Below are 26,816 nucleotides of genomic sequence, written 5' to 3'. Positions count from 1 at the left end.
CTGTGAGGGAGTCAGTTCTATTGTTTGAGTCGTTGTGATAGCGCTGACTCAGCCCAGTGGCTAGATCATTTTGTGAGGCTATGTGTATATAAAAATGTGGGTTTGCTGGTTTATACAACCGGAGGTAAGCTATAAGTCATGAAGTGGTTCAGGGTCGTGCTGAGACATATGAGGGAATAGGATTGGGGTAAGTGAGGCGCTGAATGTCAAAGAAGACCACTTCTGAATTTGAAAGGCAAAGACCATAACAGGTTTGCCTTTTTTTCCAACCATTCCATTGTTAATAGACACATGTAACCGAGACAACTCATGACCAAAGAAGGGCCCACTGTATAGAGCTTGATACACAAGTTGATACACAACCTGTGGTTTTAATGTCACATGTACAAGTACAGTGAAATGCCTTTCTTTCAAAACCGAACAATGCAATAATCAATAACAATATGTTACTAGAAAAATACACAAGAAATAAGAATATGAAATACACAAAGTAAGTAACCATACTATATACTGGAGATATTTAAACAGTCAGTTCTAATACCATATTTACATGTGCAGGGATACTGGGGTGATGGAGGTAGATATGTATTTTTTTTATTTTATTTAACTAGGCAAGTCAGTTAAGAACAAATTCTTATTTACAATGACGGCCTAAAGGGATTAGGCAACAGGATATGAGATAAACAGAGTAGCAGCAGCTTGCAGGTGTGTAGAGTTTATAAATTATTACATTTTTTATTTAAATTTTTTTATTTTTTATTTAACTAGGCCCGCCTACCGCGGGCCAAACCGTAACCCGGACGACACTGGGCCAATTGTGCGCCGCCCTATGGAACTCCCAATCACGGCCGGTTGTGATACAGCCTGGAATGTTTGAGTGAGCAAATGATGGAGTTTGTGTGAGTGTGTAGAGCCCTGTGAGTGTGCATAGAGACAGTGCAAGATTGAGATTGAAATAAAAGGTCAATAAGGATACAAGGTTAACACAGTTCGTGTAGCTATTTTGTTAGTTAGTCGTACTGCTTGGGGAGAGAAGCTGTGCAGGAGCCTGTTGATGTACCTCTTACCGTGCGCCAGCAGGGAAAATAGTATATGGCTTGGGTGGTTGATGGTTTTCCGGGCCTTAGAGATCCTGGATGGTGGTGAGCTTGGCCCCACTGATGTACTGGGCTGTCCGCACAACCCTCTGTAGCGCCATGCGATCGAGGGCGGTGCTATTGCCATACCAATTAGTGATACAGCCAGTCAATATGCTCTCAATGGTACAGCCGTAGACCTTTTTGAGGATTTGAGGGCCCATGCCAAACCTTTTCAAACACCATTTTAAGTCCTTAGTGATTTTGGCACAGAGGAATTTGAAGATGTCTTCTTGCTCCACTGCCGCCCCGTTGATGTGGATAATACAGAAACTATTTCCCTTTTTTCACAGCAACGGTTTCCTTTTTTTGTTGCCCTTTTTTTGTTGCCCAGACAAACTAGGACCAACAATAGTAGCCTGCCTCTGACCATACTGGTATATGAATTCATCAGTATAATACCAACCAACCTCTTGACTTTGGGGGGTTTATTTATTTAAAGCATTGTACTGCCGTTGTACTACAGTAACGCATAATTCATAAAGATGGTACCATATGTATAATGCAGTTTAAAACCATGCTATTTCAATGAGGCAATACCATGGTATTATTTAGGATCATGGTAGTACCATACTTCAAAGCTAAAACCATCGGAACTGGGTTAAGTAACTGCCGCTCTGATGTTCAAGAGTTCTTGTTGGATGTAAGAAATGATAGCGGATATATTTAGTGAAAATAGAGTACAAATAAATGGCAAAATAATCACAAAGTAGCAAAGTTCTGTCGAAGCTTCCAAAACGGCGGCAATCCAGTATGGCGCTATCTTGTGAGGTCATAAGGGGATTTAAAGCCATCCATATACCAGTACATGTCTTTATCTGTCGTCTGTGTATTATTATGGACTCCTGAGGGGAGGGAGATGGAGGCTGGGGGAGGCAGCAGGGTACAGTCAGTGATTCTAAGTCTGTCAACAGTGATTACACCAGGCCAGCAGTCGGGATTTGCTCTTTAAATGGAGTTGTCGCTGCTTTATTACATATCCAAGCTGACTAGCCAGACACATGATGCCAACGATGAAATATGAACTTAATTCAGAGGCCATAATTAAGAGACACAGAGGTAGAGGGCAAAACAGACAGCGAGAGAGAGGGAGATTGGCAGAGGGTAAGGGAGACGGATCGATTGATGGAGAGAAAGAGAGAGCCTGTTGACAGAGATGGATGGGTGTGTTGTCCTGTGGTTGAGGTGGCCGACCTGGTTTTTGTCCTGTCTCCCCTCTGTGACATCAAATCAAATTTTATTGGTCACATACACATGGTTAGCAGATGTTAATGCGATTGTAGCGAAATGCTTGTGAAGAAAAGTGATTGAGAGTATTACACCTGCGCGTAGTGCAATCAATATGCTGATAGAATTTAGGTAGCCTTGTATTCAAATTTGCTTAGTTAAAATCCCCAGTTACATTAAATGCAGCCTCAGGATATAGGGTTTCCGGTTTACATAGAGTCCAGTGAAGTTCCTTGAGGGCCGTATGTACACCGCTGTCACGATAACTGATGAGAATTCTCTTGGGAGATAATATGGCCGGCATTTGATTGCGAGGAATTCTAGGTCAGGTGAACAAAAGGACTTGAGTTCCTGTATGTTGTTATGATTACGCCATGAGTCGTTAATCATGAAGCACACACCCCCGCCCTTCCTCTTCCCAGAGAGGTGTTGCATGGAAAAGCCCGGTGGCTGAACCGATTCTGACAACATATCCCGAGAGAGCCATGTTTCTGTGAAACGGAGGATTTTACAATCTCTTATGTCTCTCTGGAAAGCAACCCTTGCTCGGATTTCATCTACCTTGTTGTCAAGAGACTGGACATTGGCGAGTATTATACTCGGGAGTGGTGGGCGATGTGCACGTTTACGAACCTGACCAGAAGGCCGCTCCGTCTGCCCCTTCTGCGGCGCCGTTGTTTTGTCCCGGCTTCTGGAATTAGGTCCATTGTCCTGGGTGGTGGTCCAAACAGAGGATCCTCTTCGGGAAAGTCGTATTCCTGGTCGTAATGTTGGTAAGTTGACGTCGCTCATATATCCAATAGTTCTTCCCGGCTGTATGTAATAAGAGTTATGATTTCCTGGGGTAAGAATTGAAGAAATAAAAAACAAAATACTGCATAGTTTCCTAAGGACTCGAAGCGAGGCGACCATCTCTGTCGGCGGCATCTTACTTTTTTCATCACAGCATCTGTAGAATTACATATCCATTTATCAGTCCTTTCACCACCAAGAGCGCTCGCTTAAACCTCCATCTCTCTCGCTCTGTCGCTTTTTCTCACTCAAACCTCATCTACTCATCCCTCTCTCAATCACACAGCTATCAATCCGGGGAGACGCTGCCCTCTAGTGTAGAATGACCCCTGACTCTTGTCCTTGATGTTGGGGGATGTGTGTGTGTGTGTGTCAGGGAAGGTATGTGCGTGCGCTTCATTCTTCAGTCTGTGGATTTCAGCCTGGTTTGTGGCTCTAGCCCTCCATCATGTTGGGATTTGTCTCCAGAGGCGTGTGTGAACAACTGACTGACTGCTCCACTCTCTGCTCTCACCTGTTTAACGATTAGAAGATGAGGCATGGGATAGAGCGAGGCTAAAACCGTTAGGCCTAAAAAATGAATCACTCTTTTTCTTGTCGTTCCCAGTTCCTATGATCTTAATTGTCTTTTCTAAATCTTTGTAACAATCAGGTACTTTGGTTTTTCCAGATGCAATATTTACAGTTTTTGTATCTAATTCAAGCAATCATCAGCCATCTGTGTTTGTGTGTGTTTGATTTTGAGCAGTCTGTCTTTGTCAGGATTTCTGGGTTTCTCCAGACAGGGCAGTGAACCTGGCAGAGGTAGGCAGGCTGACAGAGTGGAACAGAGCAGGCTTTACGGCACTAAGGCCACATAGACCATGGCAAGAGCAGGCCAAACCCATTTATCATCACCGAGAGTGAGAATATGACTGGATCTCATTCACAGCCTCTTATCTTTGTCTCCCCTTCTCTCTCCCTTTTGCTGTCTCCATCTTTCTCTCTCATTCTCACTCATTCACCTGTCTCTCTCCCACCCTGCTCTCTCTGAAAAGTCATTTAAAGGAATTTAATAATTTCTCATAATGTAATATATTATATATAGTTTTAAAATATTTTATCAATCGCATAAAAATCAACATATCAGCCAGGATTGGAATGACACTATAGCGCGTCTGTGAGTGCGCTCATTACCTGCATGTAAAAGGAGTGAGCTGTTGCTCAAGTGGAGAGAGAGAGACAGTCGGACATTGCAGCAGCAGGCGGTCCTAGACTATAAAATATAATAGTGAACAGAACAAACTAACTTGGTAGCGAATGCAAAACATATCTTGTCGCCCGGCTAGTTATCACTATAGGTAACTGCTTAACTATTATTAGCATGTATTAATGTTTTCATCATGTCCCATAAACGACATTCTATGATTAATTTTAACCAAGGTTTTTTTAATTGAGCAGTGGCAAAGGGTTGCTACTGTGAATAATCTCCCAAAAATGTTTTGGGTTACTACATGATTCCATATGTGTTATTTCATAGTTTTGATTTCTTCAGTATTATTCTACAATGTAGAAAATAGTAAAAATAAAGGAAAAACCCTGCAATGAGTAGGTGTGTTCAAACCTTTGACTGATACTGTATATATAAAAAATTTGGCACGAGACACCTGTCTCATTCATGCCTGTCTGAGTGGACTAATCCATTGTGGAGGCCACTGCGGTGGCATACCAGTATCACCTGTAGTACATTTACTGTTAATTAACATCATTTTGAATCTACGTTGCTTGTTTGGTTGTGTAATTTCTGTTAATGCATTCAATATATTATTATTACGGTCTTACTGTTGTCATTGTAGGAGTGGACACGTAGTTTGCAGAGCCTAGTCTACACGTGATAAAGTATGGGTTTATTTCATTACGAGTTGTCAATTTATTCAATGTCTTTTGTTTGGAGCACTGTTATCAATCTTGAGTAAGGACACGCACCTGATTACACTTATAGAAGTAGAACTAGTCTACCTGGCCTGCGCGCGAAAGTAGGCCTGTAAGTGTGCCCATTTGGAGATTGCATAGTATTTCTGATTGTCTTAACTCACCAGCACTCTGGAGCTTCTCAAAGGAATATTTTCTTCAAACAGCAAGTAAACAAAGTCTGTTTTTACATCCATTGAGAAAGGCTACGTTGAGGAACTATTGTCAATTTGAAAAATCTTTCCAGCTCTCTCCTTTTTTTATTACTTCTCAGCATGAAAGTGGGGAAAAAAATGTCCTGATCCGGTAGAAACGTCATAAAATTAGGCCTATCTGATTACTTCATATCCCTTGCGATAAATTTGACTAAACTAGAAAATACAATACATATTTCCTGAAAACAAATGTGTGGACTTGCTTCAGCTGTATAAAAATATTTGTAGCCTAACATAGTCATTTGATCTTTGAGATATATATGCTGAACAAAAATATAAATGCAACAATTTCAAAGATTTAACTGAGTTAGTTCATATAAGGAAATCAGTCAATTTGAAATAAATTCATTAGGCCCTAATCTATGGATTTCACCAGATCAGGCAGGGGCACAGCCATGGGTGGGCCTGGGAAGACGTAGGCCCACCGACTTGGGAGCCAGGCCCAGCCAATCAGAATGAGTTTTTCTCCACAAAAGGGCTTTATTACAGAAAGAAATCCTCCTCAGTTTCATTAGCTGTTCGGGTGGCTGGTCTCAGACGCTCCCGCAGGTGAAGAAGCCGGATGTGGAGGTCCTGGGCTGGCGTGGTCACACTTGGTCTGCGGTTGTGAGGCCGGTTGGACGTACTGCAAAATTCTCTAAAACGATGTTGGAGGCGGCTTAATTTCTCTCACATAACTTTCAATTCTCTTGCAACTGCTCGGATGGACATTCCTGCAGTCAGCATGCAAATTGCACGCTCCGTCAAAACTTGAGACATCTGTGGCTTTGTGTTGTGACAAAACTGCACATTTTAGAATGGCCTTTTATTGTCCCCAGCACAAGGTGCTACTTGTAGACAAAATGAAAATCTGACCCACTTCGATTCATATCTACATTGTTGATTGTAAATTACAACTTTATTTTACTGCATTACTAGCTAGCTAGCTAATTATTCTGTGTCTAAACCAGTCTGATTTAATTGATCTGCTGCACGTTATCTTGAATAGGCCAAGTCAGCTGCAACACTTTTCAGGTCAGAGAAGATGGACGTAGTGTTGTCAAATTGGGCATCCTTAAAATCCTACAATATGTTTACATTACAATAAAGTAAAGGGTTTAAAGTATCCATGACAATCTACATCAGATTTTCGTTGCATTTTAGCTTTTTCCCAACAATGAGTCTGACTTTCGAAGGCTTCTTGTAGGTCGCCATTTTCAATGAGTGAATTATTTTATAAATGTTTTACAAATGTATTAATATTTTAAATGTTAATGTTTTACATCAAGGGTGGTCAACCATCTTCCAGGAGAGCTATTGGGTGTGCAGGCTTTTGTTCCAATCCCCCTCTAACCAACCACATTTTAGAAATGAGCTGCTCAACCTGACCTTAATAAACCGACTCTGACGTTTGAGCAGTGCTGGATCAAAAGCCTGCACACACAGTGCCTTTTTTTGACCAAGGGTTGAACACGTGTTTTTATACAGTTGCTTAACAGTTATTTTACTGTGGGGGGGGGGTAAAGTGCCATGCTCAACAACAGTAGACTACATGTGATCAGAGAGCAGCCTCCCAGTGTTGATACCACATTTATGCAAACTTCTTTTGTAGTCCCTCGTGGCTCAGTTGGTAGAGCATGGTGTTTGCATCGCCAGGGTTGTGGGTACGAAAAAAGTATGAACATGCATGCACTCATTTCTGTAATTGGCTCAGAATAAGAGTCAGCTAAATAATACAAAAAAAAGTTGGATTGGCTTGATGGGGACTTCTTACGTACCATACGGTCAAGCTGCTCCCACAACAGCTCAATAGGGTTGATATCCGGTGCTATACCAATACCTTCCCTAAATAGTTATTGCATAGTTTGGAGCTGTGCTTTGGGTCATTGTCCTGTTGTAGGAGGAAATTGGCTCTAATTAAGCACCGTCCACAGGGTATGACATGGTGTTGCATAATGGAGTGATAAACTTCCTTCTTCAAGATCCCTTTTACCCTGTACAAATCTCCCACTTTACCACCACCAAAGCACCCCCAGACCATCACATTGCATCTCACGAATGTTCTTCTTTGTGATCCGAACACCTCAAACGTAGATTTTTTCTGTCCAGTGTCTGTGTTATTTTGCCCATCTTAATCTTTTATTTTTATTGGCCAGTCTGAGATATGGCTTTTTCTTTGCAACTCTGCCTAGAAGGCCAGCATCCCGGAGTCGCCTCCTCACTGTTGACATTGAGACTGGTGCTATTTAATGAAGCTGCCAGTTGAGGACTTGAGAGGCGTCTGTTTCTCAAACTAGACACACTAATGTACTTGTCCTCTTGCTCAATTGTGCACCGGGGCCTCCCACTCCTCTTTCTATTCTGGTTAGAGCCAGTTTGCACTGTTCTGTGAAGGGAGTAGTACACGGCGTTGGTTTCTTGGCAATTTTTCGCATGGAAATAGCCTTCATTTCTCAGAACAAGAATAGACTGACGAGTTTCAGAAGAAAGTTCTTTGGTTCTGGCCATTTTGAGCCTGTAATCGAACCCACAAATGCTGATGCTCCAGATACTCAACTAGTCTAAAGAAGGCCAGTTTTATTGCTTCTTCAATCAGGACAACAGTTTTCAGCTGTGCTAACATAATTGCAAAAGGGTTTTCTAATGATCAATTAGCCTTTTAAAATGATAAAGTTGGATTAGCTAACAAAACGTGCCATTGGAACACAGGAGTGATGGTTGCTGATAATGGGTCTCTGTTCGCCTATGTAGATATTCCAGTAAAAATCAGCCGTTTCCAGCTACAATAGTAATTTACAACGTTAACAATGTCTACACTGTATTTCTGATCAATTTGATGTTATTTTAATGGACAAAAAAATTGATTTTCTTTCAAAAACAAGGACATTTCTAAGTGACCCCAAACTTTCGAACGGTGTTGTAATTAAATTGAGGGTTAATATAAATGATCATAAAACATATTTGGTAGCAGAATAAAATTGTGAAATCTGGTCTGCACTTTCTTTTTCTATTCCATTATAATTATAATGTATTATTATTAAATAGCCTACCTAAAAGAAATCATGACACTGGTTAAACTACGTAGAATTGCATTAAATTAGCTTCAAAGCAAAAGTTTCCTAGGTCCCTCAAATTAAACAAAATCAAGCTTGTGGTATATTTAAGAAAGGCTATCTCAAACAAGAATAATAAAAAAGCTTGGAGGGCATGACAATTTTCAAATGTGTAAAAGGGGTTCCTGGGGAAAAAAGGTTGAACCCCTGGACTAATTGACTCAGCAGCTTAAAACGCCTGTCTAAGTTTAGCTTTCTTATCAGAGCTAGCTGGCTAACTCATTGATACTGTTTTGGCCTGGCCTCAGGCAGGGGTCTAGTTAAGCAATGATTGATAACTGATAAAGATACTGTACATTGGCTGCATTTTGAAATGGAACCCGGTGAAACGTTTTGGAATATAGGCCTATGTAGAATAGACTGCCATTCCACATACATGAATCATGATCTTAATCTAACGTCCTTTTTTTGTGATAAAATGTAACCACTTTGAAAGAGGTAAGTTAGGCTAGTTCTGTCCCTCCCTGCCTTCTGACTGAAACATTTGATCTGTACCATTTGGAACAGTGTATATTTTATCCATGTCCTTCTGCTTTTTAATGAGTGTTTTCAGAAACCATAGTATAGATACCACCGTGTAGTTGTGTGAGCAGGATTTTGCGAGTCACAGCATCAGCTTTTACAGTTTATTTTGAGGGACTAAGAGCGGCGAACATCAGCCAATTACCTCTCTCTCTGATGGCGGAAACATAGCCGTTTCCATGGCGATGCTCTTTCCTCTGATTAGGCCTTGCTTCGACTTTCTCTCTCCTACTGTACCTCACCTTATCCCTGGCAATCTTCCCTGGACACTAAACCCCTCCCTCCCCACATACACTCCCGTTTTACTCTCTGCCCTTTCTCCTTTCTTTTGCTGACTTGCGTTCCCTCTTTCTTCCTCTTGTTAGTCTCTGACTCTACCTCTTCTCTTTCTGCTGTGTCTCTCTCTATCTCTTTTCATCTGCCTCTCTCTGCCTGCTACAGTTGGGGGAGCTGCTGATCTATGGAACTCCTTCTCTTGCTGCAGCCTCTAAATGCTACTGCTGCTACTTATCGTTTCTCTCTGCATATCTGCCTTTCTCTCTCACTCTGCCTCTCTTCTTACACGTTTGTCTGTCTGTCTCTGTCTGTCTCTGTCTGTCTCTGTCTGTCTCTGTCTGTCTCTGTCTGTCTGTCTCTGTCTCTGTCTGTCTGTCTCTGTCTCTGTCTGTCTGTCTGTGTTACAGTTGACAATCCTGTTACACAGCAATTTCCCAATATTATAGGCTTACCACCGCAGCCACGACATTCTGTAGTTAATAGTTGACATCAGAATTCAATTGAACTCAGTTAAGAATTTTTTTAGAATCTGTACGGGGAATGGAATTTCTGAGGTATCTCTCCATTGTGTATGAAAATAAGATCCTCCAAAATATGGTTTTCTAGGAAATAGGCTCAGGGTTTAGTCAAGAGAGTAGATTTCCCATGTCAAGCACCGGATGGCTAGTTAAGTTGTCTTTTAAGACGAGATCTTCCAATGATGAATACCTCCCTGGAGAGTGGAACGTAGATTAGGAGCGCAAGACACTCCCCTCGCAAAAAAACAGAAACGGCATCTCCATCTTGGAGAGTTGAACCCCTATAGCAGCTGAACTTTCTGTCTGGTGTGGTACAGTATTTCACACCTCAGTGTTCATTTGAGACCAGAGGCTAAATGACAACTACTGTGATGATTATGTCTCTCATGGCGATGCCCTAGGCCTAAAGCTGCTCTACTGTGGCAGGTCTCACCAGGCAGGCCGTCAAGTGCCAGTTGTCTCCCTCTTCTGATTACTAATTCCTTTGTGCGTAATTACTTGGCACACAGAGTCAGCTGTTTTGTCACCAATAGCAGTTGTTTTTGCCTGTCCAGGCCAGTAATACGTTAAGACTACTCTGACCTAGGTCTGAGTTCCTAACTGCTGTAGAGTACCAACTTGAGTTGCTTATAGTGTGTTTGAGTCCTTTTGATTTTTATCAACAGCTTTTCATCCCCAAATTGGAGGAATCCAGCCTTGAAAGGCTTCCGGCCACCAATGATAGACTTTTCCCCCAGTGAACGTATGCAGTACTCAGTGGCTGACAAGCTTTTTAGGAAAGTGTTGTCTAATGGCTTCAGCATATGCTTCACTTCGGCTGGCGCCTTTGGCGAACCGGTCAAGTGTGCTAGCATACTACCTCGAAAGACCTTTGCTTGAAAAACGATACAAAAGCGGCGATAGTACTTTGTGTCCATTTTGAGACACCGTTTACATACGTTTCCTCAAAATAGTCAGAATGAATCTATGATTTCTCTAGAAGTCTGTCACTCATTTTGACATTTTAGCCAAGCAGATATTAGTCTCACACTGCACCAATCTTAGCTAGATGTAAAATTGTACCTCTCAATGAAACTTTGAATAACCAGTCGTCTCTCATTGAATGACAACAGACTTTATTGAAGAATCTCTACTGTTGACCAATCACGGACGAAGGGGCGTAGACTTCGGCTACCGACTTCGGCTTGCATCGAAATGTTTTTGTGTGCCCGAACAGCTGCGAAAAAACCCTTAACGAAGTCCAAAACTCACAAGAACGTCACAAATGTTGTCGTAATATACAGTGCATTCAAAACTTATTCAGATTCCTTGTCTTTTTCCACATTTTGTTACATTACAGCTGAATTAGAAAATGTATGAAATACATGTTTTTCCTCGATTTACACACAATACCCCATAATGACAAAGCAAAAACAGGTTTTTGCAAATGTATTAAAAATAAAATACTTATTTACTTAAGTATTCAGACCCTTAGCTACAAAACTCAATGTTGAGCTCCAGTGCATCCTGTTTCCATTGATCATCCTTGAGATGTTTCTAGAAATTGATTGGACATTATTTGGAAAGTCACACACCTGTCTATATTAGGTCCCAGAGTTAACCGTACATGTCAGAGCAAAATCCAAGCCATGACGTCGAAGGAATTGTCCATAGAGCCCCGAGACAGGATCATGTCAAGGCACACATCTGGGGAAGGGTACCAAAACATTTCTGCAGCATTGAAGGTCACCAAGAACACAGTGGCCTCCATCATTCTTAAATGGAAGATGTTTCGAACCACCAAGACTCTTCCTAGAGGTGGCCACCTCCCCCTATTGCTCAGTTTGGCCAGAAGGGCCTTGGTCAAAGAGGTGAACAAGAACCCGATGGTCACTCTGAATGAGCTCTAGAGTTTCTCTGTGGAGATGGGAGAACCTTCCAGAAGGACAACCATCTCTGCAGCACTATACCAATCAAGCCTTTATGGTAGAGTGGCCGGACGGAAGCCACTCCTCAGTTAAAGGCACATGACAGCCCGGTTGGAGTTTACCAAAAGGCACCTAAAGACTCTCAGACCATGAAAAAGAAGATTCTCTGGTCTGATGAAACCAAGATTCAACTTTTTGACCTGAATGCCAAGCATCACGTCTGGAGGAAACCTGGCACCATCCCTACAGTGAAGCATGGTGTTGGCAGCATCATGCTGTGGGGATGTTTTTCAGCGGCAGGGACTGGGATACTAGTCAGGATCGAGGCAAATATGAACGGAGCAAAGTACGGCGAGATCCTTGATGAAAAACTGCTCCAGAGCACACAGGACCTCCGACTGGTTCGAAGTTTCACCTTCCAACAGGACAACGATTCTAAGCACACAGTCAAGATAACGCATGGCTTCGGGTTACGTCTCTGAATATCCTTGAGTGGCCCAGCCAGAGCACGGACTTGAACCTGATCGAACATCTCAGGAGAGACCTGAAAATAGCTGTTCAGCGACACTCCCCATCCAACCTGACAGAACTTGAGAGGATCTGCGTAGAAGAATGGGAGAAACTCCCCAAATACAGGTGTGCCATGCTTGTGGCGTCATACCCAAGACGACTCCAGGCTGTAATCTTTGCAAAGGTGCTTAAACAAAGTACTCAGTAAAGGGTCTGAATTCTTATGTAAATGTTTATTTCAGTTATTTTTTTTATTTTTATAAATTAGCAAAAATGTCTCAATCGTTTTTTTTCTGTGTCATTATTGGGTATTGTGTGTAGATTAATGAGGAAAACAAATGAATCCATTTTAGAATAAGGGTGTAACAAAATGTGGAAAAAGTCAAAGGGTCTGAATACTTTCCGAATGCACTGTATGCGCAAACTCTTCCGAATTGTTTCGGCTGGGAAGCATGCGGATGCCTTGACAGTGGGAGTATGACTCACTAGATTACAGTGTGGTACAGTGGCAGCCTGGCAGAACTTTGTCTTCCCATAGTAGATCCAAGACTATGAACTCCCCATGAACCAAATCACAAATAGTATAGAGATCTGGGGGCTGCCTCATAATCCCTGCCTCAGAACTGCCACTTCGTCTACAGTACATTTTAGACCTTAAAACATTTCATTTTTACTCAGCCTCATTAAAATCTGGCATCATACACACACTTTAGAGACTTTAGGGAGAAGTTTAAATAAGTTGGTTTTGAAAAGTGTCATCTGAAATTAGAATATTGTACGTTGTTAAAAACTTCACGGGTGAAGTAGGATAATTTATAAGAAGTAGAGGAATTTATAATGCAATCAGTTTAAGAAGCCAACCACCTCTCTCGGCAGTGACTTTGAGAGGCCGGGCTAGGGGGAGTTGACTGGGTCCTTACTGTACCGTTCACTTCCCAGTCACCAGCACTATATCTCACCATGGCTGCGTCCCAAATGGAACCCCATTTCCTATATGGGCCTAGTGCACTATATATTCTTGGGTCAAAAGTAGTGCACTTTATCGGGAAGAATAGGGTGCCATTTGGGACGTAGACTACATTTCATCGTCCAGAAGCCAGGTGGTAATACGGAGGAGTATCTTTTTACAGGACTCCCATTAGTTCATGAGCCTGTCGTCACCAGCTGCTTGTCTCTTCGTCCTTTACCTGAGTTAATAGCGCTGTACTCTGTCTCTCACACAGACAGACTCAGTGCTTAAGGTTTAGAGCATCAGCTAAAACTTTTACAGCGCCAAATAAATGCGTCAGGCCGGATGACATTCTTGTTAGCCATGATAGTGATGATGTAGAGGTAGGCCCTAGTTTGTCTGCTGGGGATGTTGTCTTGGGCTCCCTGCGTTTGAAGAAATGGGGATCTGCCTGCCACTGATATTGTAGCCTCTCCACGTTAGTTTTACAGGACTACATGAGACACGAGTGCAGCAGGATGTTGCTTGGGATGTGGAGTTAGACTTAGCTCTTATTTATTGGGTTGTTGTCGGCCATGATAGGAATAGGCCTACGGGATCTGCTGTCACTGTCTGATATTATAGCCTATCACTTTATGGTTTGTCTAGGCCTATGTGTGACACCGCCAAGGAAGTGTTTGTTTTGTAGTGTCTGTCTATGAATGTGAGCTGTGTGTGAAGACCTCTTGGCTGTCTGTCCGCCCCATTGCCCTCTCCATCTGAGTCGTGTCCTAATAGTGCATGGCTCCGGCCTGCCAACTGTCTGCCTCCCTCTGCCGTCACTTCCTCACTCAGTCAGCACACAGACTGACAGCTCTCATCTTTCCTGATAAATGGCCTGTCTTTCTCTGCCTTTTAAAATATATATATATATTTTTATTCCTCTCTTTCACGCACACACACAGGATGTGTGAAATCCAAGTACTTGACTCTCCATCTGGAGATTTGAACGACACAATCTGTGTTGGGATTGTAACGTACATTATAAACATTGCAATATTGAAGGTATTTAGCATCCATTACTTCAACTTCTCCCATAGGGATACAGCTGTTACAATGCTTAAACAGGAGGTACACGATGTTACGAAGTACCGGCGCGGCCGCAAGCAAAAATTTACTGTAGCCTAGGCCTATTCCTTGTGAGCTCATGAATAAACCATTAACGCAGTAGTCTAAGGACAAGGTGTCTGGGATAGGAAGTGACCTCCGGGGGAGAGATTCTATGACGCAACACAGTGCCTCCCCTTAGGATTTTTCAGGGGGGGGGGGGGGAGTAGTGAACATGGCCAATGGCGGTTTGTTTTAAAGCTGCTTTCCTTCTGCAGTTCTGCACCCCTCATTGTTGCAGTTTTAAAGTAAATTTCTGCCAATTCTACACACTTTCAATGTCTTCGCTATAGAAATAGGCCTACAGTACACTCTATTTGTCATTAGTAATCTGTGCTGGCATTTTCATTTAATTGGCATTCGGCTTTAATTATTTGACTTGGCCTGTGTCACTCTGTCTAGGATATGCCTTTTCTCGGTTTCTCTTAGATTAGCCTCATAGCTCACAGACACAATGCTGACTGACTGACTTGCTTCACACTGTGCTTTCCCTCATAATCTCACTCAGGGCTCTCAGACTTCTGATTTGATTTAGCTCTGGGTCCACGTCCCTAGGGACCTTGTTCAACGAGTGTTTCAGGCTTTGCTATTTTATTATAATGAACAAGTGATATATTCTTGAAAAAGCTGTGTTTTTCCGAGAAACAAGACAGCTCTGGCCACTAATGAAATAGCATTTGCAATTTAAGACCCGACTCTAGGAAACTGAGCAAGGTCGTATTGTTTCTTTCTCCATGTAGCCGGAGCTCCGGATGGAATTTCCTCATCAGTTAGCTGACTGAGTCAGCTCGGGAGGGGATGTTAAAGGGACATGCATCTTAAATAATATTCTATTACCTTTTTATAGTGCACTCATTTGAACCATTAGTGCTCTACTTTCAACCAGAGGTACCCATGTAGCTCGGTACTGTTGCCCTAATCCCTATGCGTGAATAGAATGTCATTTGAGATTTCCCCAGTTTAGATTTTTCGAGTAGTGTTTAGAATGCGGAGAGCACAGAGGGTGTGTTCCGTCATGTCCCGTGATGTTCCATCTGTGATGTATGGCTGCAGCAGGCAGATGCTCACACACTGCTGGCCAGATGGTGCCAGGTAAATGTCTGACCTCCAGCCCTCCCCAAACACAGAAGCCTTGCACGTATGGCCATGAGAACGGTCGTCTTTCCAGGTCATCAGCGCCCGAGGAGAGAGAGCGTGTAAGTCTGTGTCTGACTCTCTCTCCCCACTGTGAGATTAATGTCAGTTGGGAAACAGGTAGTTTTTAATTAACGGCTAGTAAGATTAATTGATTAATTAATGCGGCTGACGGCGCAGATGAGGGTTCGAAGGTGCAGAGTGCGGACTGAGGAGAGACACCGTTGAGTAGCTCTGTATTTAATTCATTGAGTGGATTCCTTTCCCTATAAAGTTTCTTCCCTCCCTGTAAAGCCTTGGGGTTCATTAAAGCTGCCACCTCAGTGTAACTGTGAATGGGGTGTGGTTCTCCCTCCACTGTTGTCTATCTACCTCTTTTTCTCTGCTCCCTACCTTCTCCTTCTCTCTCTCTCCTCCGTCTGCTCCCCCTTGCACTCCCCCGTCCCGCTGTCTTCTCTCATCCCTCTTTCTTCTGCATCATTTCATCATGCCTCTCCTCTCCTTCCCAACAGCTGCCCTGTGGCTCTAGAAGGTTAGGTTTGGGTTAATTACCAAGCCCATGCCATTAAAATAATCTCCATCGAATCAAGTTTTATTGGTTGCATACACATATTTAGCAGATGCTATTGTGGGTGTAGCGAAATGCTTGTGTTCCTAGCTCCAACAGTGCAGTAGTATTTAACAATACACACATCTAAAAGTACAAGACTGGAATGAAGAAATATGTAATATTAGGACCAGCAATGGAGTACAAATACAGTACCAGTCAAAAGTTTGGCCACACCTACTCATTCAAGGGTTTTCCTTTAGTTTGACTATGTTCTACATTGTAGAATAATAGTGAAGACATAAACTATGAAATAACACATATGGAATCATGTAGTAACCACACACACACACACACACACATCTGTAGAATACGTAGGATAGAATAGTGTGTGTGTGTATGTATATATATATATATATATACAGCAATTGTTCGAAAAGGATGGAGTTGACTAGAATACAGTATATACATATGAAATGACTCAAACCTTATTTAAACAAGTGTCTATGTACATAGGGCAGCAGTCTATGGTAGAGTAGAGTAACCGGGTGCCAGTCGGCTAGTGACGGTGACTAAGTTCAGGGCCTGGTACTGGGTGGAGGCCGACTAGTGATGGCTAATTTAACAGACTGATGGCCTTGAGATAGAAGCTGTTTTTCAGTCTCTCGTCCCCAGCTTTGATTCACCTGTACTGACCTCGCCTTCTGGATGATAACTGGGTGAACAGGCAGTGGCTCGGGTGGTTGATGTCCTTGATGATCTTTTTGTCCTTCTTGTGACACCGGGGGTTGTAGATGTCCTGAAGGGCAGGTGTTGGGCAGACCGCACCGACCCTCTGAAGAGCCCTGTGGTTGCGGGCGGTGCATTTGCCATACCAGGTGGTGTTACGGCCTGACGGTATGGTCTGAATGATGCATATGTGCATTACATTTAGTGTTTCAAGAAGGCACATGCTTTACGTCTTGATAACTATATACATTTCCTGTCTCTACCTGCTAGGGAGCCTCAGGGCTTCTGTTTAAAAGCTTTATGCTGTTGGGGGCTGCTGTGCGATTCCTTACTGATGGGTTGCGTCCAAATAATCTCCTTCCTCCTGAAGTGTGCACTTGTTCACATCCCTTTATGGATTTGAAAGGATACGACTGGTGTACGGAAACCTACTATAGCCCGTGCCTACACCAATTCTATGCTTTTAAACTTGTGGGTAGTAGTGAACGATTGCACAGTTCATGAAGAAGGATAGATTATTGGGACGCGACCATAGTGTGCTGTGGGCTGTGATTCATTATAGAATCTATATACTTCAGCAGAGGCCCTGGAGATACGGGGAGGAAATATGGAACAATTTCTATATCCTATAGGCTAGCCTTTATCCTATGTCTACCGTGGCACTGTGTTGTTTATTTTTATATGGCGAATATATAATGAATGCTTGATTTCTGGCTTTTTGCTCTCTTCTGAAAAAGTTTTTTGAATCTCATTGGGAATGAAAATAATAAGTAAAAGGGTAAATAGATGAAAAACAAACACGCTCAGATTGTAGCCTTGCCTAAGTGGTGATGGTATACAAAGCAGTAGTGATATACAACTACGAATACGTTGTATAGCCTAAGTGGACACTCGATTTAGCCAATGGACTAATCCAGGCCTTCCTGTTTAGAACAGGCCAACATTTCCCATTTGCAATATCTGTCACTAACACAATACTGTCTTGCGTTTGCTTTAGAACTGCCGGCCCGTAATTTGGAACTAATCAATATATTTGCTGTGTTATACCAGTTGTGCGCCAGCGCTCTGAGCAAGAGTGGAGATGGGAGTTTAGGCCTGAGTCAGAGATGCTTTTGTTTTTACATGGAGGGAGGTAGAGTGGGAGGGATGGAAGGAGAGGTATAACGGTAGAAAGATGGAGGAGTCGTTGGGAGAACGGGAGGGGCGTTTACCTGTTTTGCCTGCCGTTGTCATCTCATTTACACACATCAGTCCCCCCCCCCCCCCCCCGCTCTCCTAACACGAGTGAGACAATGCACAATATGCAAGTACACTGAAGAGATTCTTGTTGAATTTGTGTGGAATTTGGATTGGAATAGGCAGGCGGAATGTTAATGATTCAGTCCTAAACTTTAGTTAGGCTGAAGCGAAGTTAGATGCATGGCTGTTGGTGAACTATGGATGAATGACACAGGTGAAGGCCTTGTCTGTGTCCCAAATGGCACCCTAGTGTTTCATTTATAGTGCACTAGTCTTTACCACTTTACCATGGCCAATAGGACTTAGCACTGCCCACTCCCGCAGAGTTTGAAGTATGCAGTGGACATTATGTGAAAGAATCCAGAATTAAACCATGGCTGCATTCCAAATGGGACCCTATTTCCTATATACAGTAGTACACTGTTTTTGACCAGAGCACGAATTTTGACCAGAGCACCATATTTTCTGGTGGTTTTATAGACCCAGGGGGAGCCCTTCTTTTCCAATTTAAAAGTCCAATTTGCACCTCTGTGAGATTTATTCACATTAACGCTCGTGGGCCCCAGAACGCGGCCTCCTGACCATGTGATGGGAAACCTCTTTAAACCCGTCAAATGCTAATGTTATGGGTGTCCGAGACGGTGAGGAGAAGCTTGGGATTTGGAATTAATTTGTATGTGTGGGATATCAGGGAATTTGGGGGAAAATATACACCAAATCAAAAAGCTTCATGGTGTTGTCTTTCAAGGAAATATGTTTTCCTCTAGAGCCAACATATGTTTTGGGTTCATTTTCTGGCATCACGGTCTATGTATGTGTTGGATAACAGGCAATTATGAGTCTTTGGGGGAAATAAGCTGCACAGTAAATACGCATGGCGCTGTCTTTCCAGGGAATATGTTTTCCCCCTACGCAAACATGATAAATGCCTTAGGATACAGAAACGCCTACAGCATCAGCCTAAGGTTTTGTAGTATAATATGTAATTGATGAAATTTGTGTGTTCAAATATTGTCTTTTTTCTTTTGCTTTCTTCAGGCAAAGAATCGCAGTGGTCTTGTATGTTCTTTGAAAATGTCATAATGTAATTCTCTGTCTGTTCCCCTTTCAGAGGAATTACGAAAGTTGAGCTGGTCTGGAATTCCGCGCCAGGTTCGTCCAATCACGTGGAAGCTCCTTTCGGTAAGTAACGGTGTTTTCACATATAGTCCTCTTTAAAAGAACAATCTCAGTCATATTTTAATGGTGTTTTCACACTTGGTCCCTTTCAGCAAATTTTTCTGGACTCTGTACATTTTTTGTTCAGTGTGAACACTCAAAAGAGCCCTTAAAGCGAACCGAACTGAGACTGTCTCGAGAGGGGGGGGCATAGCCTATCTTGGGTGTCCAGTCAAATGTACGTGTTAATAGTATCTTCTGATAACAATTATTATGTCTGATATTTTAACTAAACACAATCTATTAGCTTCAAAAATGTAAGTAGGTACAGTTGAAGTCAGAAGTTTATAGACACCGTAGACAAATACATTTTGCACAATTCCTGACATTTACCACTTTATTTTAAGAATGTGAAATGTCAGAATAATACTAGAGAGAATGATTTATTTTCAGCTATTATTTCTTTCATCACATTCCCAGTGGGTCAGAAGTTTACATACACTCAATTAGTATTTGGTAGCATTGCCTTTAAATTGTTTAACTTGGGTCAAACATTTCGGGTAGCCTTCCACAAGTTTCCCTCAATAAGTTGGGCGAATTTTGTCCCAATCCTCCTGACAGAGCTGGTGTAACGGAGTCAGGTTCGTAGGCCTCCTTGCTCACACATGCTTTTTCAATTCTGCCCAAAAATGTTCTATAGGATTGAGGTCAGGGCTTTGTGATGGCCTCTCCAATACCTTGACTTTGTTGTCCTTAAGCCTATTTGCCACAACTTTGGAAGTATGCTTGGGGTCATTGTCCATTTGGAAGACCCATTTGCGACCAAGCTTAAACTTCTTGACTGATGTTGCTTCAATATATCCACATAATTTTGCGTCATCATGATGCCATCTATTTTGTGAAGCGTACCAGTCCCTCCTGCAGCAAAGCACCCCCACAACATGATGTTGCCACCCCCGAGCTTCACGGTTGGGATGGTGTTCTTGGGCTGGCGAGCCTCCCCCTTCTTCGTCCAAACTTAACAATGGTCATTATGGCCCAACAGTTCTATTTTTGTTTCATCAGACCAGAGGAAATTTCTCCAAAAAGTACAATCTTTGTCCCCATGTGCAGTTGCAAACCGTAGTCTGGCTTTTTTATGGCGGTTTTGGATCACTGGCTTCTTCCTTGCTGAGCGGCCTTTCAGGTTATGTCGATATAGGACTGGTTTTACTGTGGATATAGATACTTTTGTACCTGTTTCCCGCATCTTCACAAGGTCCTTTGCTGTTTTTCTGGGATTGATTTGCATTTTCCGCACCAAACTACGTTCATCTCTAGGAGACAGAACGCATCTCCTTCCTTGGCAGTATGACGGCTGCGTGGTCCCATGGTGTTTATACTTGCGTACTATTGTTTGTGCAGATACATGTGGTACCTTCAAGTGTTTAGAAATTGCTCCCAAGGATGAACCAGACTTGTGGAGGTCTACAATTTTTTTTTCTGAGGTCTTGGCTGATTTCTTTTGATTTTCCAATGATGTCATGCAAAGAGGCACTGAGTTTGAAGGTAGGCCTTGAAATGATTCCACAGGTACATCTCCAATTGACTCAAATTATGTCAATTAGCATAACAGAAGCTTCTAAAGCCATGACATTGTTTTCTGGAATTTTCCAAGCTGTTTAAAGCCACAGTCAACTTAGTGTATGTAAACCCACTGGAATTGTGATGGAGTGAATTATAAGTGAAATAATCTGTCTGTAGTATATGTCCTAACTGACTTGCCAAAACTATAGTTTGTTAACAAGACATTTGTGGAGAGGTTGAAAAACTAGTTTTAATGACTCCAACCTAAATGTATGTAAACTTCTGACTTCACTGTATGTTTACATTGCCAAAGCAAGTGAAGTAGATAATATACAAAAGTGAAATAAACAATAAAACTGAACAGTAAAAATTATACTCACAGAAGTTCCAAAAGAATAAGACATTACAAATGTTATATTAAACTCAGCAAAAAAAGAAACGTCCCTTTTTCAGGACCCTGTCTTTCAAAGATAATTTATAAAAATCCAAATAACTTCACAGATCTTCATTGTAAAGGGTTTAAACACTGTTTCCCATGCTTGTTCAATGAACCATAAGCAATTAATGAACATGCACCTTTAGAATGGTCGTTAAGACACTAACAGCTTACAGACGGTAGGCAATTAAGGTCACAGTTATGAAAACTTAGGACACTAAGGAGGCCTTTCTACGGACTCTTAAAAACACCAAAAGAAAGATGCCCAGAGTCCCTGCTCATCAGTGTGAACGTGCCTTAGGCATGCTGCAAGGAGGCATGAGGACTGCAGATATGGCCCGGGCAATAAATTGCAATGTACGTACTGTGAGACGCTTAAGACAGCGCTACAGGGAGACAGGACGGACAGCTGATTGTCCTCACAGTAGCAGACCACGTGTAACACCAGCACAGGATCGGTACATCCGAACATCACACCTGCAGGACAGGTACAGGATGGCAACAACAGCTGCCTGAGTTACACCAGGAACGCACAATCCCTCCATCAGTGCTCAGACTGTCCGCAGTAGGTTGAGTGAGGCTGAACCGAGGGCTTGTAGGCCTGTTGTAAGGCAGGTCCTCACCAGACATCACCAGCAACAACGTCGCCTATGGGCACAAACCCACCGTCGCTGCACCAGACAGGACTTGCAAAAAGCGCTCTTCACTGACGAGTCTCGGTTTTGTCTCACCAGGGGTGATGGTCAGATTTGTGTTTATCGTCGAAGGAATGGGCTTTATACTGAGGTTGGTACTCTGGAGTGGGATCGATTTGGAGGTGGAGGGTCTGTCATGGTCTGGGGTGGTGTGTCACAGCTTCTTCGGACTGAGCTTGTTGTCATTGCAGGCAATCTCAACGCTGTGCGTTACAGGGAAGACATCCTCCTCCCTCATGTGGTACCCTTCCAGCAGGCTCATCCTGACATGACCCTCCAGCATGACAATGCCACCAGCCATACTGCTTGTTCTGTGCGTGATTTCCTGCAAGACAGGAATGTCAGTGTTCTGCCATGTCCAGCGAAGAGCCCGGATGTCAATCCCATTGAGCATGTCTGGAAACTGTTGGATCGGCGGGTGAGGGCCATTCCTCCTCAGAAATGTCCGGGAACTTGCAGGTGCCTTGGTGGAAGAGTAGGGTAACATCTCACAGCAAGAACTGGCAAATCTGGTGCAGTCCATGAGGAGGAGATGCACTGCAGTACTTAATGCAGCTGGTGGCCACACCAGATACTGACTGTTACTTTTGATTTTGACTTTCCCCCTTTGTTCAGGGACACATTATTCAATTTCTGTTAATCACATGTCTGTGGAACTTGTTCAGTTTATGTTTCAGTTGTTGAATCTTATGTTCATACAAATATTTACACATGTTAAGTTTGCTGAAAATAAACGCAGTTGACAGTGAGAGGACGTTTCTTTTTTTGCTGAGTTTATGTATATTTACAGTGGTCTGACGGCGTACAAATGGTTAAAGTACAAAAGGGAAAATAAATAAGCATAAATATGGGTTGTAATTTACAATGGTGTTTGTTCTTCACTGGTTGACCTTTTCCTGATGCAACAGGTCACAAATCTTGCTGCTGTGATGGCACGCTGGTATTTCACCCAGTAGATATGGGAGTTTATCAAAATCGGGTTTGTTTTTCGAATTCTTTGTGGATCTGTGTAATCTGAGGGAAATATGTGTCTCCAATATGGTCTTACATTTGGCAGGAGTTTAGAATGTGCAGCTCAGTTTCCACCTCATTTTGTGGGCAGTGTGCACATAGCCTGTCTTCTCTTGAGAGCAAGGTCTGCCTACGGCGGCCTTTCTCAGTAGCAAGTCTATGCTCACTGAGTGTACATACTCAAAGTTTTCCTTAAATTTGGGTCACTCTCTGTTTAGAGCCAAATAGCATTCTTGTTTGCTCAGTTTTTTTGTTCTTTCCAATCTGTCAAGTAATTGTCTTTTTGTTTTCTCATGATTTGATTGGATCTAATTGTGTTGCTGTCCTGGGGCTCTGTAGGATGTTTTGTTTTTGTGAACAGAGCCCCAGGACCAGCTTGCTTAGGGGACTTCTCCAGGATCATCTCTCTGTAGGTGATGGATTTGTTATGGAAGGTTTGGGAATCACTTCCTTTTAGGTGGTTGTATAATTTAACGGATCTTTTCTGGATTTTGATCATTAGCGGGTATCGGCCTAATTCTGCTCTGCATGTGTTATTTGGTGTTCTACATTGTACATGGAGGATATTTTCGCAGAATTCTGCCTGCAGAGTCTCAATTTGGTGTTTGTCCCATTTTGTGAATTCTTGGTTGGTGTGTGGACCCCAGACCTCACAACCATAAAGGACAATGGGTTCTCTAACTGATTCAAGTATTTTTAGCCAGATCCTAATTGGTATGTTGAATTTTACGTTCCTTTTGATGGCATAGAATTCACTTCTTGCCTTGTCTATCAGATCGTTCACAGCTTTGTGGAAGTTACCTGTGGCGCTGATGTTTAGGCCGAGGTACGTGTAGTTTTGTGTGTGCTCTAGGGCAACGTTGTCTAGATGGAATTTGTATTTGTGGTCCTGGCGACTGGATCTTTTTTGGAACACCATTCTTTTGGTCTTACTGAGATTTACTGTCAGGGCCCAGGTCTGGCAGAATCTGTGCAGAATATCTAGGTGCTGCTGTAGTAGACCCTCCTTGGTTGGTGACAGAAGCAACAGATCATCAGCAAATGGTAGACATTTGACTTCAGATTCTAGTAGGGTGCTGCAGACTTTTCTAGTGCCCTCGCCAATTTGTTGATATATTTGTTGAAGAGGGTGGGGCTTAAGCTGGTTAAAAAACACGGACATTTGCTCAGGACATTGTTTTCACTGAGGAAATGTACGAGTCTGCTGTTAATGTAAACGCAGAGGATTTTCCCAATGTTGCTGTTTTTCGCGTATTCCATTGTAGTTATTGGGGTCAAATTTGTCTACACTTTTGTGGATTGGGGTGATCAGTCCTTGCTTCCAAATATTGGGGAGATGCCAGATCTAAGGATGATGTTAAAGAGTTTTAGTATAGCCAATTGGAATTTGCTGTCTGTATATTTGATCATTTCATTGAGGATACCATCAACACCACATGCCTTTTTGGGTTGGAGGGTTTGTATTTTGTCCTGTTGTTCATTCAAGGTAATTGGAGAATCCAGTGGCTTCTGGTAGTCTTTACTAGTTGATTCTAAGATTTGTATTTGATCATGTATATGTTTTTGCTGTTTGCTCTTTGTTATAGAGCCAAATAGATTGGAGAAGTGGTTTACCCAGACATCTCCATTTTGGAGATATAATTCTTTGTGTTGTTGTTTAGTGTTTTCCAATTTTCCCAGAAGTGGTTAGTCTATGGATTCTTCAATTACATTGAGCTGATTTGTGATGTGCTGTTCCTTCTTTTTCCGTTGTGTATTTCTGTATTGTTTTAGTGATACTCATGATTGAGTATTTCTCTCTTCAAGTTGACTGTGATTTTGCTGTGATCTGATGGAGGTGTCAGTGGGCTGACTGTGACGCTCTGAGAGACTCTGGGTTGAGGTCAGTGATAAAGTAGTCTACAGTACTACTGCCAAGAGATGAGCTATAGGTGTACCTACCATAGGAGTCCCCTCAAAGCCTACCAGTTGACTATGTACATACCCAGCGTGCGACAGCTGCAGGAGTTGTGACCCGTTTTTGTTGGTTAGGTTGTCATAGTTGTGCCTAGGGGGAATATGGGGGAGGGAATGCTGTCAACTCCAGGCAGGTGTTTGTCCCCCTGTGTGCTGAGGGTGTCAGGTTCTTGTCCAGTTCTGGCATTTAGGTCGCCACAGACTAGTACATGTCCCTGGAAATGATAGCTTCTCCATCCTGGAGGGGGAAATCAGTCTTCATTAAACTATGGGGTTTCTAGTGGGGGGTTATAGGTAGCAAACAGGAGGACATTTTTCTCTGTTAAGATCATTTCCTTTTCAGGATGTAAAATGTTCCTGTTTTGATTAATATAATGGTTTGAGTTATGTCTGCTCTATACCAAATTAGCATAACCCCTGAGTCTCTTTCCTGTTTCACACCTGGTAGTTTGGTGGATGGGACTACCAGCTCTCTCTAACCTGAAGGGCAACCAGTGGGTCCGTCTCCTTTATACCAGGTTTCATGTAGGATGACGATGTCTGTATTTCCGATTTCTGCGATGAAGTCCAGGTTCCTGCTCTTTAGGCCAAAGGCAGATGGCTTTGGATATTCCAGGATGAGATAGTGAAGGCTTTGTGTTCCATAAAGTGTCCAATGTTGTTGGTCCAGCTCCACCTGCCTTACCTCCAGCTGGGTGAATGTATCCATCATTTCAATGAGGGGGGTAGTACTCTGTGCTGGGAGGTTGACTTTCCACTTGGGGTTGCTCATCTGTGGTTATATAATGAAGAGGTCTGACCTGCTCGGGGTGGGGGTATCTTTCTCAAGGGAGAGCTACTCCTGCTGGGCTAATTCTTTGATTAGATGAAAGTCCAGCTGAAACTGTTTGGGGTTGCCCTGTACCAATACTGTTCCAGACTTATAGAGATTTATATTAGCTGACTCAGAGTCCTCATTGTTTAGTATCCTGAGTTTCCACCCCTCGTTAACACCCCCTCTCTTAACAGAGGGTTAGTGTGCTAATATAGAATTGTGCCATGCCAGGGGATGGTTGTGTGGAAGATGAGGTTGCTGATGTTCCCAAAAGTACCTCTTGATTTTCCATAAGTCGCTTCATTTTGTGATCTTGCCTCATAATTCTTTACATACACATAATTCTTTACGTACTGTATTTTAATTACCTCTGAACAGCAGGAGGCAGCTTCTAAGGCTTCTCCATTTGGTTGGAGTAGACTATGCGACTCTCCTGCCATTGTTAGGATAAAGGCTTTGACACCTCTCACTTGACACCTCAGTGCTAATTGAAGTTGTATCAAGCTTGGCAGCCTTAATTTAGCATTCAGTCCTTATAAAGTCATCTAATGTATTTTTCTTCTGGGCTTTTGGAAATAAGATATAGCTTCAGACTGAACATTACTCACTCAATTCCAGGTTGGAGGGTGTTTTCAGGTTTCTGTTGTTTTCCAGAGCATTTGCTGTAGTTGTAAGCCTTCCAGGTGATTTCCGTAATTCCGTCCAAAATCAGGTTGTAGGTTTTGAGTTTTGATTTGGAGTGAAGGTTATGTTGTAGAGGGTAGCATCCTGTATATGTTCCTGACAAAAAAAGCCACGTTTATCTAACTCTAAGTCTATATTTTTTTTAAGAACATGCTGAAAAATGCAGGAGCTCATCTGATCATGAGCTCCTCTTTCTCTGTGTCTCGCTCTCTCTTCCTGTCTCTCTCCAGCCCCCCCTCTTTCTCTGGGTCTCTCTCTCTCCAGCCCCCCCTCTTTCTCTGTGTCTCTCTCTCTCCAGCCCCCCCTCTTTCTCTGTGTCTCGCTTTCTCTTCCTCTCTCTCCAGCCCCCCCTCTTTCTCTGTGTCTCGCTCTCTCTTCCTGTCTCTCTCCAGCCCCCCCTCTTTCTCTGTGTCTCTCTCTCTCCAGCCCCCCCTCTTTCTCTGTGTCTCGCTCTCTCTTCCTGTCTCTCTCCAGCCCCCCCTCTTTCAATTCAATTCAAGGGGCTTTATTGGCATGGGAAACATGTGTTAACATTGCCAAAGCAAGTGAGGTAGATAATATACAAAAGTGAAATAAACAATAAAAATTAACAGTAAACATTACACAC

The 26,816-nt window shown here is 42.7% G+C and overlaps 1 protein-coding gene across 4 annotated transcripts in view; it reads left to right on the top strand.

Moving 5' to 3' along the window:
• LOC139566058 (TBC1 domain family member 22B-like) overlaps nt 1–26,816 on the top strand; it is a 171,106-nt gene that overhangs the window by 7,535 nt on the left and 136,755 nt on the right. For all 4 annotated transcript variants that reach the window (XM_071386913.1, XM_071386912.1, XM_071386914.1 and 1 more), the window contains exon 6: nt 19,001–19,071. In XM_071386913.1, coding sequence (XP_071243014.1) covers nt 19,001–19,071 — 71 coding nt within the window. The remainder of the gene's footprint in view (nt 1–19,000; nt 19,072–26,816) is intronic.

Source organism: Salvelinus alpinus, chromosome 37 (genome assembly GCF_045679555.1).
Source record: "Salvelinus alpinus chromosome 37, SLU_Salpinus.1, whole genome shotgun sequence".
Taxonomy (NCBI): domain Eukaryota; kingdom Metazoa; phylum Chordata; class Actinopteri; order Salmoniformes; family Salmonidae; genus Salvelinus; species Salvelinus alpinus.
This window is presented reverse-complemented; position numbering and strand designations above follow the sequence as displayed.